The 15,994-nt window shown below is 37.6% G+C and overlaps 1 protein-coding gene across 1 annotated transcript; it reads left to right on the top strand.

Annotated features, from left to right (window-relative positions):
- Nucleotides 1–3,214: 3,214 nt before the first annotated feature.
- LOC121732330 (ionotropic receptor 75a-like) lies at nucleotides 3,215–14,069 on the top strand. The gene is made up of 11 exons (XM_042122182.1): nucleotides 3,215–3,332; nucleotides 3,667–3,821; nucleotides 5,329–5,470; nucleotides 5,822–6,011; nucleotides 6,724–6,899; nucleotides 8,025–8,266; nucleotides 9,443–9,542; nucleotides 11,719–11,906; nucleotides 12,443–12,550; nucleotides 13,170–13,336; nucleotides 13,825–14,069. The coding sequence occupies exons 1-11, from the start codon at nucleotides 3,263–3,265 to the stop codon at nucleotides 14,066–14,068; spliced, it is 1,782 nt and encodes a 593-aa protein (XP_041978116.1). The 5' UTR covers nucleotides 3,215–3,262; the 3' UTR covers nucleotide 14,069.
- The last annotated feature ends 1,925 nt before the right edge of the window (nucleotides 14,070–15,994 follow it).

The raw sequence follows: 15,994 nt of genomic DNA, 5'->3' as shown, positions 1-15,994 counted from the left end.
CTGTTTAAGTTAAAATTAAATCGTCACTGTATTACTTTTTTATCTAAGTAAGTAAGTACCGTACTTTCAAATGCAAAAGGGCATTTCCTTTTAAAACGCTCAGAATATTTTATTACTTACTTCGCAGTTAGAACACACGATACTAAACTGACTTCATAACTTATAGTAACTAAATCATTTTTAGGGTTCCGTACCCAAAGGGTAAAAACGGGACCCTATTACTGAGATTTCGATGTATGTCCGTCTGTCTGTCTGTGTCCAGGCTTTAACTCAAGAACCGCTATAGCTAGACTTCTGAATTTTTCACAGATTATGTATTTCTGGTGCCGCTATAACAACAAATAATAAAAACAATATAAAGTTAATATTTAATTACTCCCATACAGCAAACTATATTTTTTTGGTCTTTTTCGCTCGTAATCCATAATGGCAACATAATAAAGGCACTTGAAATGTTTACAAAATCCTCTATTATATGTGTACAATATTAAATAGTAAAATTGAAATAAAATAAATAGTTTAGGGGGCTCCCATATAAAAAACATATTTTTTCTTATTTGCGCTCTATAACGGTACGGAACCCTTCGTTCGCGAGTCCGACTCGCACTTGACCGATTATATTGATTTGGGGATTATTTACGCTTAGCCGTAATAGGATTACATAGTAAATTATAAATAGTAGGTTTAAATAGTAGGTGTAAATTCTTATTAGGCATACTTATTAATTTTCTATACTTATTTAATTTTATGTCATACTAGCTGTTGCCCGCGACTTCATCCGCGTTAACATAGTATAATAACAAAGATGGATAGTTTTCTCCTTTTTGTTTTTGTGGTTTCACAAAGGGTAAAAACGGACCCTATTTAAGCAAACGTCAAACGCAAACGTCAATAAACTTTCATGTTTCTAACTCAAGAAATGACGGACTTTCATTGAAACTTTCCACCCCAATTTCACCCCCTTGGGGGTAGAATTACCAGAAACACTTAAATACGTATCCATTCATTTTTAATCAGCAGTCCAAAAATAAACTTTCATGTTTCTTACTTAAGAAATGACGGACTTTCATTTAAACTTTCAACCCCTATTTCACCCCCTTGGGGGTAGAATTTTCAGAAACGCTTAAACACGTATCCAATCATTTTTAATCAGTAACCTAAACATAAAATTTAATGTTTCTAACTCAAGAAATAACGGAGTTTCATTCAAACTTTCAACCCCAATTTCACCCTTTTGGGGGTAGAATTTCCAAAAACGCTTAAATACGTATCCATTCATTTTTAATCAGTAACCCAAAAATAAAGTTTCATGTTTCTAACTCAAGAAATGACGGACTTTCATTAAAACTTTCAACCCTTATTTCACCCCCTTCGGGGTAAAATTTTCAAAATTCCTTCCTTAGTGGGTGTCTACTTAATAAAACAACCCTACTCACCAAATTTCGTGGCTGTAACTTTTACAGTTTTTGCTTTTGATGAATCAGTCAGTCAGTCAGGACATGTAATTTTATAAGTATAGATTTCTATGTCATATAAGTATATTATTTATTAGCCATATAAGTAAAGTCCGAATGCTATGCTTTTAAAAAGTTTCCAAAAGCTTTTTGAATCCATTAATTTATTTGCATGAATTAATATTTATTTTAAATTAAACCGGATTATATTTAAATATAATTCTTATTTTATATTGTTTCAGTAACTTTAATAAATAATTATAATGCTATTTTTATTTATGCTTTTTGGACTCGACTGGGGCTCACTGGGGCTGAGGGATCAGAAAAAATATCTTGTGAGTTGAGACATTTTAAAGGTAACGTAAACTTGTATTTTTAGAGTCCCGTATTCAACAAGGAACCCTATGGTTTCGGTCTGTCCGTCCGTCTGCCCGTCTGTCTGTCCGCGGTTTTTCTCAGAGACTAGAGGCCCTACAAAGCTGTAATTTGGCATGAATGAACATAATTATAACGATGCGGACAAAAGATTACATAAAATCTTTTTTTTGGTACTTCCCCTACACATCAAGCGGGGATGATTTTTTTCCGCGTCTAGCCCATCGTGTGGGGTAGACGCGGTGTGTTCATAGATCATTATCCGATTTAGGGATCCATTTGTGATATATTAAGTTTAAAAGTGGAAAAAAATCGTTAAAGTCCATGCAGTGCCCCCCCCCCCCCCCCTTGTACCAGCTAAACTACTATTTCTGGAAATGTGAAAATTCACGGGAGTAGGAAATATGCTGAATTTAAAAGGAAGACTATCATGGCTAAGAAGACTTCAAAAATTATTGAGTAATAGTCGTTCAACTAAAAAAATGTATTCGGCGAAGAAAGAGGAACTTTTCGTGCAAATTCCTTTGAACGGAACTGAGACGATGTTGTTATAATATAATAGTGTAAAACACCTTATAAATGTCCGTTCATTGACCATACAAAAAATTTCAAAAACTAGTGGCACCATAATATCTCTATGAGTGGCACTGTGGAACCCTATACTAGGCTATATTGCGTGTGGCCTGACACGCACTTGGTCGGTTTTGGATGTAGAGTTTGATATTAAAACTCTAAAGTTAGGGACAAACAAGAAAACGATGTTATTTTTATTTTTTTTGTTAGTATGTGTTTCGAAAGTGGTCCTTTTAATAAGGTAGTAATTAGTTTAACTGCATCATCAGATTCCCGTTCGAATCAATGAACAAGCGTTTAGTAAAATCATTCAATGCCGGTTTTTGAGGACATTAAGGCACCTACAGGTACTTATTATGTAAAAAATTATGCAAATCGATTCCACGCATAGCGGTTCGAATTTCGAATGTAAATAATTTAAAAATCAGCCAAGTGCGAGTCAGACTCGCGCACGAAGTGTTCCATAGCGTTATAGAGCAAAAATTGTGTTTTTTGTATTGGAGCCCAAAGAGGTATTTATTTTATTTTAATTTTATTATTACTTATTTAGGCACACATAATATTATTTAAGGATTTTGCGATAATTCCAAAAGTCTAGCTATATTCTTGAGGTACAGCCTGGAGACAGTCAGATAGACAGATGGACAGACAACGAAGTCTTAGTAACAGGATCCCGTTTTTACCTCTTGGGTACGGAACCCTAAAAACGATAACGGAACCAGTATACGCCACTTTGTAGAATCAACACATTTTCCCAATAGGGGTATATAATGCAGGCAATTTTCATATCTGTCCTAGAATGAAGAATGATTTGGTTTTGCATAATATCGTCCATTGTGGCGGTACAGGCGTACGAAGAAATGGTTGCTGATTTGATTAAGTCATTTAATATCCCCAAATCAGTTATTGGTGTTACATGCTGGCCAGCGAGTAAGTACGAGTAGCTCCAAAACTTTGACAATACAAGAGAGTGTAATTTTTTTTTAATGCAATAAGGGGGCAAACGAGCAAACCACCTGATGGAAAGCAACTTCCGTCGCCCATGGACACTCGCAGCATCAGAAGAGCTGCAGGTGCGTTGCCGACCTTTTAAGAGGGAATAGGGTAATAGGGGAGGGTAGGGATGGAAGGGAATAGGGGAGGGTAGGGAAGGGAATAGGGTAGGGGATTGGGCGTCCGGTAAAATCCTACTTATTTTTAAGTGGTTTTTATTTTTTACCTTACTTTATACTAAGCAAAAATTTAGTATTGTCTGTTTTTACAGGCAAAAAGCTTTCATTTTACTCCAGACTAGCCGAGCAGAACATTATGATGACATTCACAAATTCCACTGATATTGTTGACAGCATTAACGAGAAGCAGCAAATTATTTACATGCTGGACCTAGACTGTCATTACGTACGAGAAGATTTGAAATCGGTGGGTTTCCGTAAATATTATAGACTACTAAAATCTAGATCCTAAATTCTAGATGCTACTTACGTCTTTGATAGCGTGGGATTCGTGTTACGGCCTGTCCACATATCCACGTCACGACGTCGTCAACGTGAAACGGTGCGATAACGGCCACCGTACGTTATCGTGACGTGACAGTTTACGTGCCAACGTGACGTAAAAATGCACGTCACGATGTAGCAACATTGTACGTGACCATGCCTTGTAAAACTGCTACATTCTTCACTACTTACCTAGATATGGACCGCACAATACGTTTTCTGCTTCTGCTATTGTTAAGAAGACGGAGAGAGAGATTTAAGAAAAAAAGACGAAAAAAGTTGCTACACCGTGACGTGCATTTTCACGTTACGTTGACGTAAATTTTCACGTCACAACGTACCGTGCCACGTTACAGGACCGTTCCACGTTGACGACGTCGTGACATGGAGATGTGGACAGGCCCTTACATCGTGATTCATGAGAATTTTCTGTGACAAAAAATTTGTCCTAGCCTAATCTAAATGAGGACTCAAAAGAATATACTTATGAAATTTCATCTAATCGGTTCAGAGATGTAAATACTAAAATTTAGTATGAATGTCTATTTAGTAAGACATTCAGACATACCATCGCATTAATTGTAGTATTAGTATGGAAAAACGCAGTAGAGGACAACGGTATCCCACAGCAGAATGCGACAAGCTAGAGCTGTCCTTAGAAAGAAACCCTATGGACTATGGTGACCAATGACGATACCAAGCGTAAAGTTTTTGGTGTAAAAGTCCGCCATTTTTGGTCAACACTCAGCAGACTAATAATTAAGAGGCCTTCGAACTATTAAAAAGTTAATAGATTCTATAAAAACCTTCGGTCGCCTATAAAAAATTTATTGTTGTTTTAATCACATCTAATTTTAACCAGGATCTGACTCGTAAAGGATACATAATTATTATTATAACGAGCTTTTGCCCACGGCTTCGCTCGCGTTAAGAAGTACTATTATATACAAACTTTCATCCCCTATTTTAACCCCTTGGGGTTGAAATTTATCAAAATCCTTTCTTAGCGGATGCCTTCGTCATAACATCTACCTGCATGCGAAATTTCAGCCCGATCCGTCCAGTGTTTTGAGTTTTATATATATATATATATATATATATATATATATATATATATATATATATATATATATATATATATATATATATATATATATATATATATATATATATATATATATATATATATATATATATATATATATATATATATATATATATATATATATATATATATATATATATATATATATATATATATATATATATATATATATATATATATATATATATATATATATATATATATATATATATATATATATATATTATATATATATATATATATATATATTATATATATATATATATATATATATATATATATATATATATAGATTTATGTAAGTATAGTATTTTTCCTGTTTTAGAACGATAATATTCGGTCCCCATACCGTTGGATTATTTTTGGTGACAAAACTGAAAATATAAATGACTTTGCAGTTAATGTACCTGTGGATACGGAAGTACTTGTCGTCAGTCAAACAGTCGATTACTATGATATTTATTATAGTGAGTATAATGTGAATGAATGAATCAACTTCTCTGATAAATGATAATATATTACTCTCTTCTATATTTATTTTATTACTCTTTATTTTGTTTTCTTTTTATTTTTTAGTAATTGCTATTTATAAATGTCGTAGGATGATTTGATAAATCCGTGTTTTCGCGAAATCCCTAGAATTTTCGCGAAAATTCTAGGGATTTCGCGAAAACACGGATTTATCAAATCATCCTACGACATAAACATTCTTATCTCAAAGATTTTGCGAGCAGTGGGTGACCCAGTGTTTTAAAATATGTTTAACATAGATCACTTACCTACTTTTAATGGAATTTTGATCTAAATTATTCATCTAGTTTACAGAATTAATTCAAACGGACCATGGGTTAGAGAGAATTACGGTTTTTGGACGAAAAAAAATGGATTAGAGGTTTTGAATTTAGAACAAGTGGTTGCGGCTCGGAGGCTCAATCTTCGCGGATTTGAATTAAGAATATGCTATGTACTGACCAATAACGACAGTATTAATCATCTAACTGACGGAAAGTAAGAATTTTGGCTTAAATACTATATAGTGAACAGTTGCAAGAGCGAAGAAGAATAAAAAAATGTACTTATTATGCTAAACATTTCTTTATGTTAATTAGGTAATGCTTCTGGTCTATACTCTACATCTTCGTCAATTTCAATCCTTAACCTATCAATCCCAAACGGCACCCGGCTGCCGCATAACAGTTGAAAATCTATTGTGTCTGCGTTTCCCGAGGTATTAAACAGGAAAGCGACCCCACACCGATTTCGGTGACGGTGGCCAGTTTCATTGAAACCAGGCCAGGTACGCAGGAGTAATTTTATAGTGCTCAAGTGTGTGCACAGTACACAAGAGCACTCTCTATTCCTTCACTCTCATAACCCAGTGGGACGGAAGAACGACGCGACTGGCGAGAGATCAGGCGCAGGACCGACTTTTTACATGCCCATCCGACGCATGGATCATCTTACTTGTCAGACAATCAGGTGATCAGCCTGCATTGTCCTAACCAAACTTAGAAATAAAATGTTTCCAACGCGGGAATCGAACCCACGACCTCCGATTCGAGAGCCACGCTCTTAACCACTAGAGCACGGAGGCGTTAATGTGTCCATGTATGCTCCATTAACGTCGATCATGGGCAATATTTGACGAACATGTCTACACGGTGTTAATTATTATCATTATGTTAGGTCCCAGCTCTCAACTATCTTAACTATTTTACAGGTTCGACCACATCGACACAATAACCAAAGTGAACTTTCCGACCACGAATCATTTGATCGACTTCTTGAATGGAACTAGGAAGTATGTTTTTACGGAGACCTGGGGGTATAAGCAGGCTAACAACACCTGGAATGGAATGTCAGGGTATCTGGCTAGAGATGAGGTGGATATTGGAGGCAAGTACCTACCAATAAGCTGGGTTTCTAATCTGGGTATAAGTATATAGGGTGCAATTAAACCTTCCTGTCAAATTTTGTTATATTGATCCTTGTTAAAAATAAAAACACACGTATTTTTTCTTATATAATCACCCAGTACTGAAATGTTGAGAAATAGCTTCCGAAAGTTATCCTAAAAACACTACGTGACGAGCCACGTGAGCCGGCGCGCGCGCTTCCCCCCGCGTCACCCCCGCTCATACCCACCGCCGCGAGTGACCGTTCTGCAACGATTTTAAGTGGGATAAAACATGTCAATAAAAAAAAAACATTTTTTTGGTTAAATGGACTCTCCTAATAATACCTAAGCCCTGGAAAAAAAATTGGCAGGAAGGTTTAATTGCACCTTGTATTAGCCCCCCTTAAGCAAATACCAGATCATTTTTCAGCCATCTGGGGCCAAATTCCTTTACCTTAAATCTCCACGAGCTTTTGCCCGCGGCTTCGCTCGCGTTAAGAAGTGTTATTATATACAAACATCCATCCCCTATTTTAACCCCTTGGGGGTAGAATTGATCAAAATCCTTTCTTAGCGGATGCCTACGGTATAACATCTCTCTGCATGCCAAATTTCAGCCCGATCCGTCCAGTGGTTTGGGCTGTGCGTTGATAGATGTCAGTCACCTTTGAGTTTTGTATATAATATAGATTTATTTATTTATTTATTTATTTATTTAAATCAGGCTACGTAAGCCCATACAATATATACCTTATACTAACATACATACAAATTATATAAACTTAACAACTACACATTATCACGAATTAACGGCGACGTGACGCGCGCTTCATTCCGGAGTCTTCCCCGGAACCTTTGGTAAACCACATCAGTCGGCCAGAATTCCTCCGCTTCAAAGGTCGGGAGAAGATGCGTCGGTACTCTCTGCGATTAGTTTGTAAGGTTGTCGCGTATGATTAATGTCCTTTCCCCGGGACTCAAAGTATCTTCATGCCTTTCAGCAAAATAGGTTCAGCGGTTTGGGCATGAAGAGGTAACAGACAGACACATTTTCCCATTACTAGTAAGGATTAAGATTATCCCCTGCTTATGACACCGCTAATATCAAAGTAAATTTATTTCAGGGTCACCAATGTTCTTCACTTCTGAAAGGTTATCCATATTAGAATACATCTCAAGTCCAACGCCTACTCGGTCGAAATTCGTGTTTCAACAACCCAAACTATCGTATGAAAACAACCTTTTCATATTGTCCTTCCAAGCGGCACTTTGGTATGGATCCTCTGCACTTATCTCTTTGACCTTTCTGGTGCTCTTGGCTGTTGCCGTATGGGAGTGGAAGAAATATGGTTCTGAAAATGAAAAGGTACTTAACTATTCCTTAGGACAGGGGTTACCAAAGTATGCGCCGCGGCGCCCTGGTGCGCCGTGGAAAAGCAAAAGGTACGCTGTGAGTCGATCCTCCATCCTTATCCGAAACCACAAATATTTAAAAATAAAATTACGATATTATTTATGTAAAGCAGGTAGATAATTAAATATTTATTTCTTACTATTCACCTGCTTATAGCCTTAGAACTATAATCATTAAAGGAATTTATTTATGTATATTTTTCTAAAAGCTAGGTAGAGTAGGGCGCCGTGACAAAATATTGTAACGTGTAACTGCACCGCAGGCTGAAAAAGATTGGGAGCCCCTGCCTTAGGAGATTTCAAAAATCAACTGTTTTATTGATTTTTCAAATCTTTGTTTTGTATAATAGTGCTAAGATGTCTGAGCATATTATAATATTTTGTATGAAACAACTTCATTTGGGCTACACGTTGAATGGTACTTAGTTGCCATTGGATCACCAATTCTTCATTGATGCTTCACAATCATTATCAAATGATTGTGAAGCATCAATGAAGTTAGAATTTTTATTATGGTAGGTACCGTTAGTTTTAAAAAACAAAAACACTGTACCTACTATTTCTCGACTATGAGCCTGAATGTGAAACATCTGTCCCTCGAGTCTCAATAGTGTCATTTGACAAAATGGTAGCGTTATTTTTGAAAAAAATCACAAGCTTACAAGGCTGTTTCCACTGACCTCCATTATACAAGTACGCTGGACTTATGATACCCACCTGCTTTTTGTGCCTATTTGAAGCGGAATCAGCGCCCCCAATGCGAGGGAAGAGAACTAAATTTGACGTCAAAATGACGTCTGAAAGTCGCCATATTGGCGCTGATAGCAGTAGTGAGAGTACTTGGAACTAATACTAGTGATGACAACCAGTAACGATTAAGCGGCCATTTACAATTTACGTCAGATTTAGTTCTCTTCCCTCGCATTGGGGGCACTGATTCCGCTTCAAATAGGCACAAAAAATAGCTGTCATTTCAAAGGTACTATAGGTAGGACAATAAGTCCAGCAACAACAGCCTTGTAAGCTTGTGTTTTCGCACTCATTAAATAGATTGCTCTATTCACAGTCATATTCGTCATGTCCTTAAGTATATCCGCCATTATTAATTTTGATAATTGATTGTTATTAGCGCATTAAAAACGCCGGCATTCTAAGGCCGAGTGCTGTAGACGTGGCTTTGTTGACGTTTGGAGCCACCTGCCAACAAGGAAGTCCTGTCGAACTTAAAGGTAAAGACAGAGTATAACAATGTTATGATAGATAGTTTAGGCTACTATTGTCAGACTATGTGCAATAGCTAAACGCGCATACGAACTATAAATAATAATAATAATATCTATAGACGCTTCACACCACGTCAGTCTGGCCCCGTGCTAAGTACCTAAAGGACTTGTGTTACAGATACCAGACAACGGAAATATATTTAATACTTTTATACTATACATATATTTAAGATTTTTATTATATCATAGACATATTTAATACACATCCAGACCCGGGAACATTGAAAACTTTTTGTTCCGTCGAAGGGATTCGAACCCGCGACCCCCAGGCTTGAGCTTCCAACGCGCTAACCAATGAGCCACAGAGGTCGTCAAAAAAGTGACGATCAGTTTATAATTTACACTGCCTTTGTATCTAACCATACTACCTTATTTCCCCGTGCCTGAAATCTGAAAAGGCTAAAATTTTTAATGTGAGACCTGTCACCTGAGGGAATATAATTTACAAGTCGAGCCTCAAGCACGGTCCAAATAGAGTCCTCTGGGGCGAGGCGATTACGATACCAGTCAATGAATGTGATTTGATCCGTTTCCGAGTTGATAATATACAAGGTGTAACAAAACTAAGTGATAATACTTTAGGGTGTGTATGTGTTACTTGTAGAGAGTTCACTGTGAAAGTAGCAGCGCTGAAAGACTAAAAATGTTTTTCACTTTTGTATGGGGAAACTCGTGACAAAAGTGAAAAAAAAATGGTCTTTCAGTGCTGCTACTTTCACATTGAACTCTTTACAAGGAACACGTACACACCCTAAAGTATTATCACTTAGTGTACTTATATTGTGTGCTATATATACCATTAGAAATCAAATTTTCAAGATTAATATTTGTCTGTCTTAGCTCTATTATATATAAAACTTGTTTTATTTGAACCTTATTTTTTCAAAAAGTACAACTATTCACTATTTGGATTAAGCAAACAGAAAACATTTCCTGACTCATTTCATACTTGCCGCTGAATACACTTTGGGAAGAATGCCGCATCACAAAAATACCGTGAAATTTGAATTGTAAAACCCATTCTTTGAATTAGCAAATACATAGCTATGTTTACTTTTTATGTGCTCTCATTGACGTATTGACTTTTGAACGTTGTCTGTGTGAGTATTGGGTTAAGCTATAGGTGGATGGCTTCTAATGGAATCAATAGCTTTCCAATTATGTCTAAAGTCACTGGCATCTTGATGTAATCGCCCTCTTATATCGCCAACATTAGAATTTAGAGTCATAATATTGAGCTTCAGTAACAAATTGCTAGTCTAATGCATCGGGAATCGGGATCGGACCCGACTTCTACCGTTCGCGCTGTCAGTATTTCTAGAATGCTGATGGACAGTGATGGATTAAGACTACTTGATGCCCTAGGGCCTAGGCAATCCATGCCTGTGGGCCCCCCTATCCGTATGTCAACTGGAATCGGTCTTTGAACCTTTACTCTTCTGTAGCCTTAGCACGGCCACCAGTAGAAATGCGAAAGTATGGACAAACTGTGGACATAAACTAAAGGTGCCGTTCCGATCTTTACGGCGATCAATCGCGACCGACACAAATTCAATTAAAATGCCGCTTTATGACAGACTATAGTATTATATGTCATAGAGTAGGATATTATTTGAATTTTTAGGACTATAGTCTGTCATAAAGTGGTATTTTAATTGAATTTTTGGGAAAGGAAAAAGATCGGAACGCTACCTTAAGTTTATCTCCACAGTTTGTCCATACTTTCGCATTTCTACTGGCGGCCGTGCTAAGAGTGCTGGTTGCTCAGACGTGATGCCCTAGGCAATTGCATAATTTCATTAAGGGTTAATCCGTCACTGCTGATGGATTCAAGCTGTACCTTACAAAGGGTAAAACAACAAAACTTTGTCGTTTGTCACCAAAAGTCAGAGTTCTAACTTTTAGTGACAGCCAGTGGCGGCCTTGCCCATTGCGAGGCCTCGGGCGGAAGATCTTTGCGAGGCCCTGGGTGGCAGGTCTTTGCGAGGTTCTTTGTCTTACGAAAAATACCTTACGAGGCCCCTGCAAGAGCGCGACCCCGGTTGATTGCCCTATTCGCCACACCCTAGGGGCGCCACTGGGAAGAGCCATGGACTAATGACCATAGCCAGATCATTTTCAGGCTCACTCGGGCGAATGGTTCTTCTTCTACTGTTCGTCTCTCTAACGTTCCTCTACACGTCGTTCTCGGCTAACATCGTGGCGCTACTTCAGTCCAGTTCCTCGGAGATCAAGACGCTGTCAGACCTCCTCAACTCGAGGATCAAATTTGGAGTACACGATACTGTGTTCAATAGATATTATTTTGCTGTAAGTCAATGTAGAGATCAAGACAATTTTAGCTTAGGCACATATGCACATAAGCTAGGTAGAAACCTCAAACCGCGAGGTTTCTCATAAAATATCCTACTTTAGAATTAATTTGTGGGCTTTAACCTAGTTATTTTTCAAAGCAAAATTCAGTATAAAGAAGCGGTGATCGAAGCTTGAGAAGCGGGCCCCAGATGCCAGACTGAGCTCGTAAACTATATCATAATAAATAATAATATAGAGCTTATCCAGCATCTGACTGCCGTGAGCCACCGTATCAGCCTTAGACATACGATTTCCTACGGAATCCTTAATCAAGTTCGCTTACAAGCCCAAAGGTAGCTTGCCTTGGCGGGGTATAAAAATTTGGTTGGGGGTGCCATTTGAGAGAGGGGAAGTTTTTAATATTTGTTCTGAGGGACGTTGGGTTGGTAAAATTGATACAGCAGATACGGCAGTACGCCCCTGACCCTGGTAAATGGTAGTGAAATATCAAGTAGAAAAGTCGAAACTGTATTCTATGAATTTTTACATAGACGGAGAGCGAGCCAATTAGACGGGCTATCTACGAGAAGAAAGTGGCACCGGCCGGCGCGAGACCACGATTTATGGACATGGAGGACGGCGTAAAGGAAATGAGAAAGGTAGATAGTTATCGATAGTAATTACCACATGTACGGTAAGCTTGGAGTGAGTCGTGAAAATTTGTCATTATAATAGTCATGCCATCGGCTAACCGATTAATACGATTCAACAGTATCATAATCTATACTTATATATAAAAATGGATTTCCAATTGTGTTAGTAACGCTATAACTCGATAAGGGCTGAACCGATTCTGCTAATTTTAGTCTTAAAATAATCCTTGAAGTCCAGGGAAGGTTCCTAAGTGACACGAAGTTCACCGGGACAGCTAGTAATTCATAAGTCACAACATACCTAATGTAATCAAATCGGATAAGTAGTACCCTGTACAGGCGCTACAACATAAAATTATATTATTTAATATAAGTACAACATAAGAATTAACCGTTTTGTATTTAATAGTATGATTTTTTATGCATGTCATTTCCATTACATAGCCAAGATTCCAGTCGGCACCTTTTTCCAAAAGTGCCGGTTTTAGCACTAACAGCCCTTTGGATGCGATTTCTTCGGCGGCCAGGGTGCTGGTAGAGCACCCTGCATGTGGCGCCCCTTTTTATCCGGCGCCCTGGGCGGTCAACTAGTGCCCGCCCCCACTAACGCCGCTACTGTTCTCAGGGTCTATTCGCATTCCACATGGAGACAGGTGTGGGCTACAAGTTCGTGGGGAAATACTTCGAGGAGGGGGAGAAGTGTGGGCTGAAAGAGATACAGTATCTGCGGGTCATCGACCCCTGGCTGGCCGTGAAGAAGGACACGCCTTTTATGGAGATGTTTAAAATTGGGTAGGTTATTGGTACAATTTCTACGCATTAACATAGGCCAGGTTTGGATTTCGTTGAAACGATGCAGAAGTAATTTTTATATTGCCTAGTATAAATTGCAGTATTTACGAGTAAGACCGAGTTCCCTTCCTTTCCCTCTCTAAATAGTTTTACTTAGTATACGGCTTTCTTGCTGGACATTTTTAGCCTGCACAGTCTTTATCAAACTTGGATACACGATTGTTACCCATCACATCAGATTAAGCTGACCTAGAGAATAAGGAGCAAAGCTCTGAACCACTGAACAACTGTGGCGTTCAAGCTTCAATTGCTATTGGAGCTGTGTGGAATGCCTCAGTGGTCCAATCAAACCTACTGCTGACTGCTGTAGTTTTGATTCGGTACCGAATAACTATGACGAAAGCCTAGGCTTCCTTTTATGTTGCATTTACTATAATATCACAGTCTAATTTCTAATCAGAAGTTATAATTATTACCCGTATTTCCAGAACAAAACGCCTCCAAGAACATGGGTTGCAGCAGCGCGAGAATCACCGTCTATACGCCAAACGACCCAAATGCTCAGGGCGTCAAGCTAACTTCGTTTCGGTCAGCATGGTGGATTGTTACCCTGCTTTACTGGTGCTATCGTATGGAGCACTTATATCCGTGTTCGTGGTTATCATAGAAGTGCTGGTGAAGAAGAAACGTCAGATACTGATGAAGATTAAAGGAAGAAAGGATGTGCTTTAAAATAATTGAAGAATGAGCTGTACTTGTAGTGGCATATAGAGCACTTATAGAGCTATATCCGAATTCGTAGTTATCATAGTACCTAGTGCTAGAAGAGAAGAAACATGAAAAAGTGATGAAGAAAGGACAAAAGAAGGAGTTGAAGATATACTATTTTATTTTTATTTATTTGGAAAATATACAGTGTAAATTTCATTTATAGAAGGCTGTATAAAATCTAGACACCATTTACCTACACGTTTTCACATTTAAAAACTAATTATTACGAAGGCTTTACTGTACTGTAATTTATTTCGATGATTATATTAATTATTTTGGTGTGTGGTAATTATTGTTTTATAATTTATTAATTACTATTAAACTTAGAAAAAGAGGTAAGAGACGTCGGTAATTTTACGTTATTTCGAACATTCAAAAGAACAAACGAAAAATAAGCAAACACGCAGGCAAAGGAACTTCAGTTTAATAGGTTTAGATGAGCGAAATACAATCTTAACTCAGCAATAAATTCAAGTTTATGATGAAAGTTGTTGCAAGTCGCTACTTATGCACTGATACCTTGTAGGCTTGTTTACAATTTTCCTCAATAGTCGATAGTTGCAAAACTAGTAGCCGTGTGGTCTAGCACTGCAGCCAGGCTGTCTGTTGATAGAGGGCTTTTCACATAGTGGTTTTTATACTACATCTATGTAGAAGTACAGTGTGGTAAATAAAATTGTTATTATGAAAATTCGTGACTGCAATTTTAACTTTGCGCTTACCACTTCTGTTAATAGTATTTAGTAAGATACCAATGAAGGTTGGCTTGCACCAACTTACTTTAACTATAACTTTAACTATAACTACAGTGCAAAATGTAAAATCTTTGGTTAAAGTTAAATATGGCGTCCAAGGACGCCTTGTTTAACCTCCGCTCATACGTATATCTGAAAATTTACTATGTTTTACAGTGCTATATTTTTCCTGTCGATTTTTACGGATAATTCAATTTTTATACCCTCAATCCCGTTACCTGTAGCTCTAATAAAAAAAAATAAACGCAACAGACATCTGTGAATTTCTTCGGTTAAAGTTAAGGTTAAAGTTAAAGCTAAAGGACGCCATATTTAACTATACCCATAACTTTAACTTTAACTTTAACTTTAACCACGCCTCTGGTGCAACCCAACCTAAGTAATATAATATTACATACTAATTAATATGAATCTTATATGCCTATCATGGAGCCATTATTTCATCATCCTATACTATTTATTTGCCTATTAGGTATCTACAGGACCATCATAATAACAAATTACATGGTATATAATATAATATTATTATGTTACCTTTCGTAAGCAAGAAACAAGTTAACGTTTCTTTTTCTATATTTTACCTACTATAACCAGAAAACAGTAAAAATAACCCAAGAGAGCCAGCCCCAAATGTGTTGGTATTTGTAACTCCACTGCTGTCGGCGTGGCGATCCGCCTGCTCGTTTTTGGCTGTTACAAAAGTATTTTGGCAAATACATTCACACTTTTTGGCTTCGTTGTTAGGTAAAGAACTACCTATGTAGGTTTTAAAGTCCAGGCGATGGGAGTAAGCAATGCGATGCCGTTAGGGCAATGGTAATTGCTGTAATCGATTATTCAGATAGCGGTGATAAACGACGGCCACTGCCCCCACTGGAGCCGCCATCTGTCGCCCGCAACTGTCATTATACGGTTAAACAAAGACGGACACTACAACTGAAGACTCTTTATAGCAGTGGTACTCAACCTTCCTTAATATTATTCGGGCCACAAACACAATTTAGCCAGTGCCGAATTTATATTAAAATTTCATGAGAGTAGGCCATTTATTTCCGCCGCCCCAATGTATGAAATCTGTCGATATTCCATGGACGCTGCGCCAAGGACGCTACCGCCCCTTGGCCGTGGCCTA

This window comes from Aricia agestis, chromosome 12 (assembly GCF_905147365.1).
Source record: "Aricia agestis chromosome 12, ilAriAges1.1, whole genome shotgun sequence".
In the NCBI taxonomy this organism is placed as follows: domain Eukaryota; kingdom Metazoa; phylum Arthropoda; class Insecta; order Lepidoptera; family Lycaenidae; genus Aricia; species Aricia agestis.
Note: the sequence above shows the minus strand (reverse complement) of the source record. Positions and strands in the feature narration are given on the sequence as shown.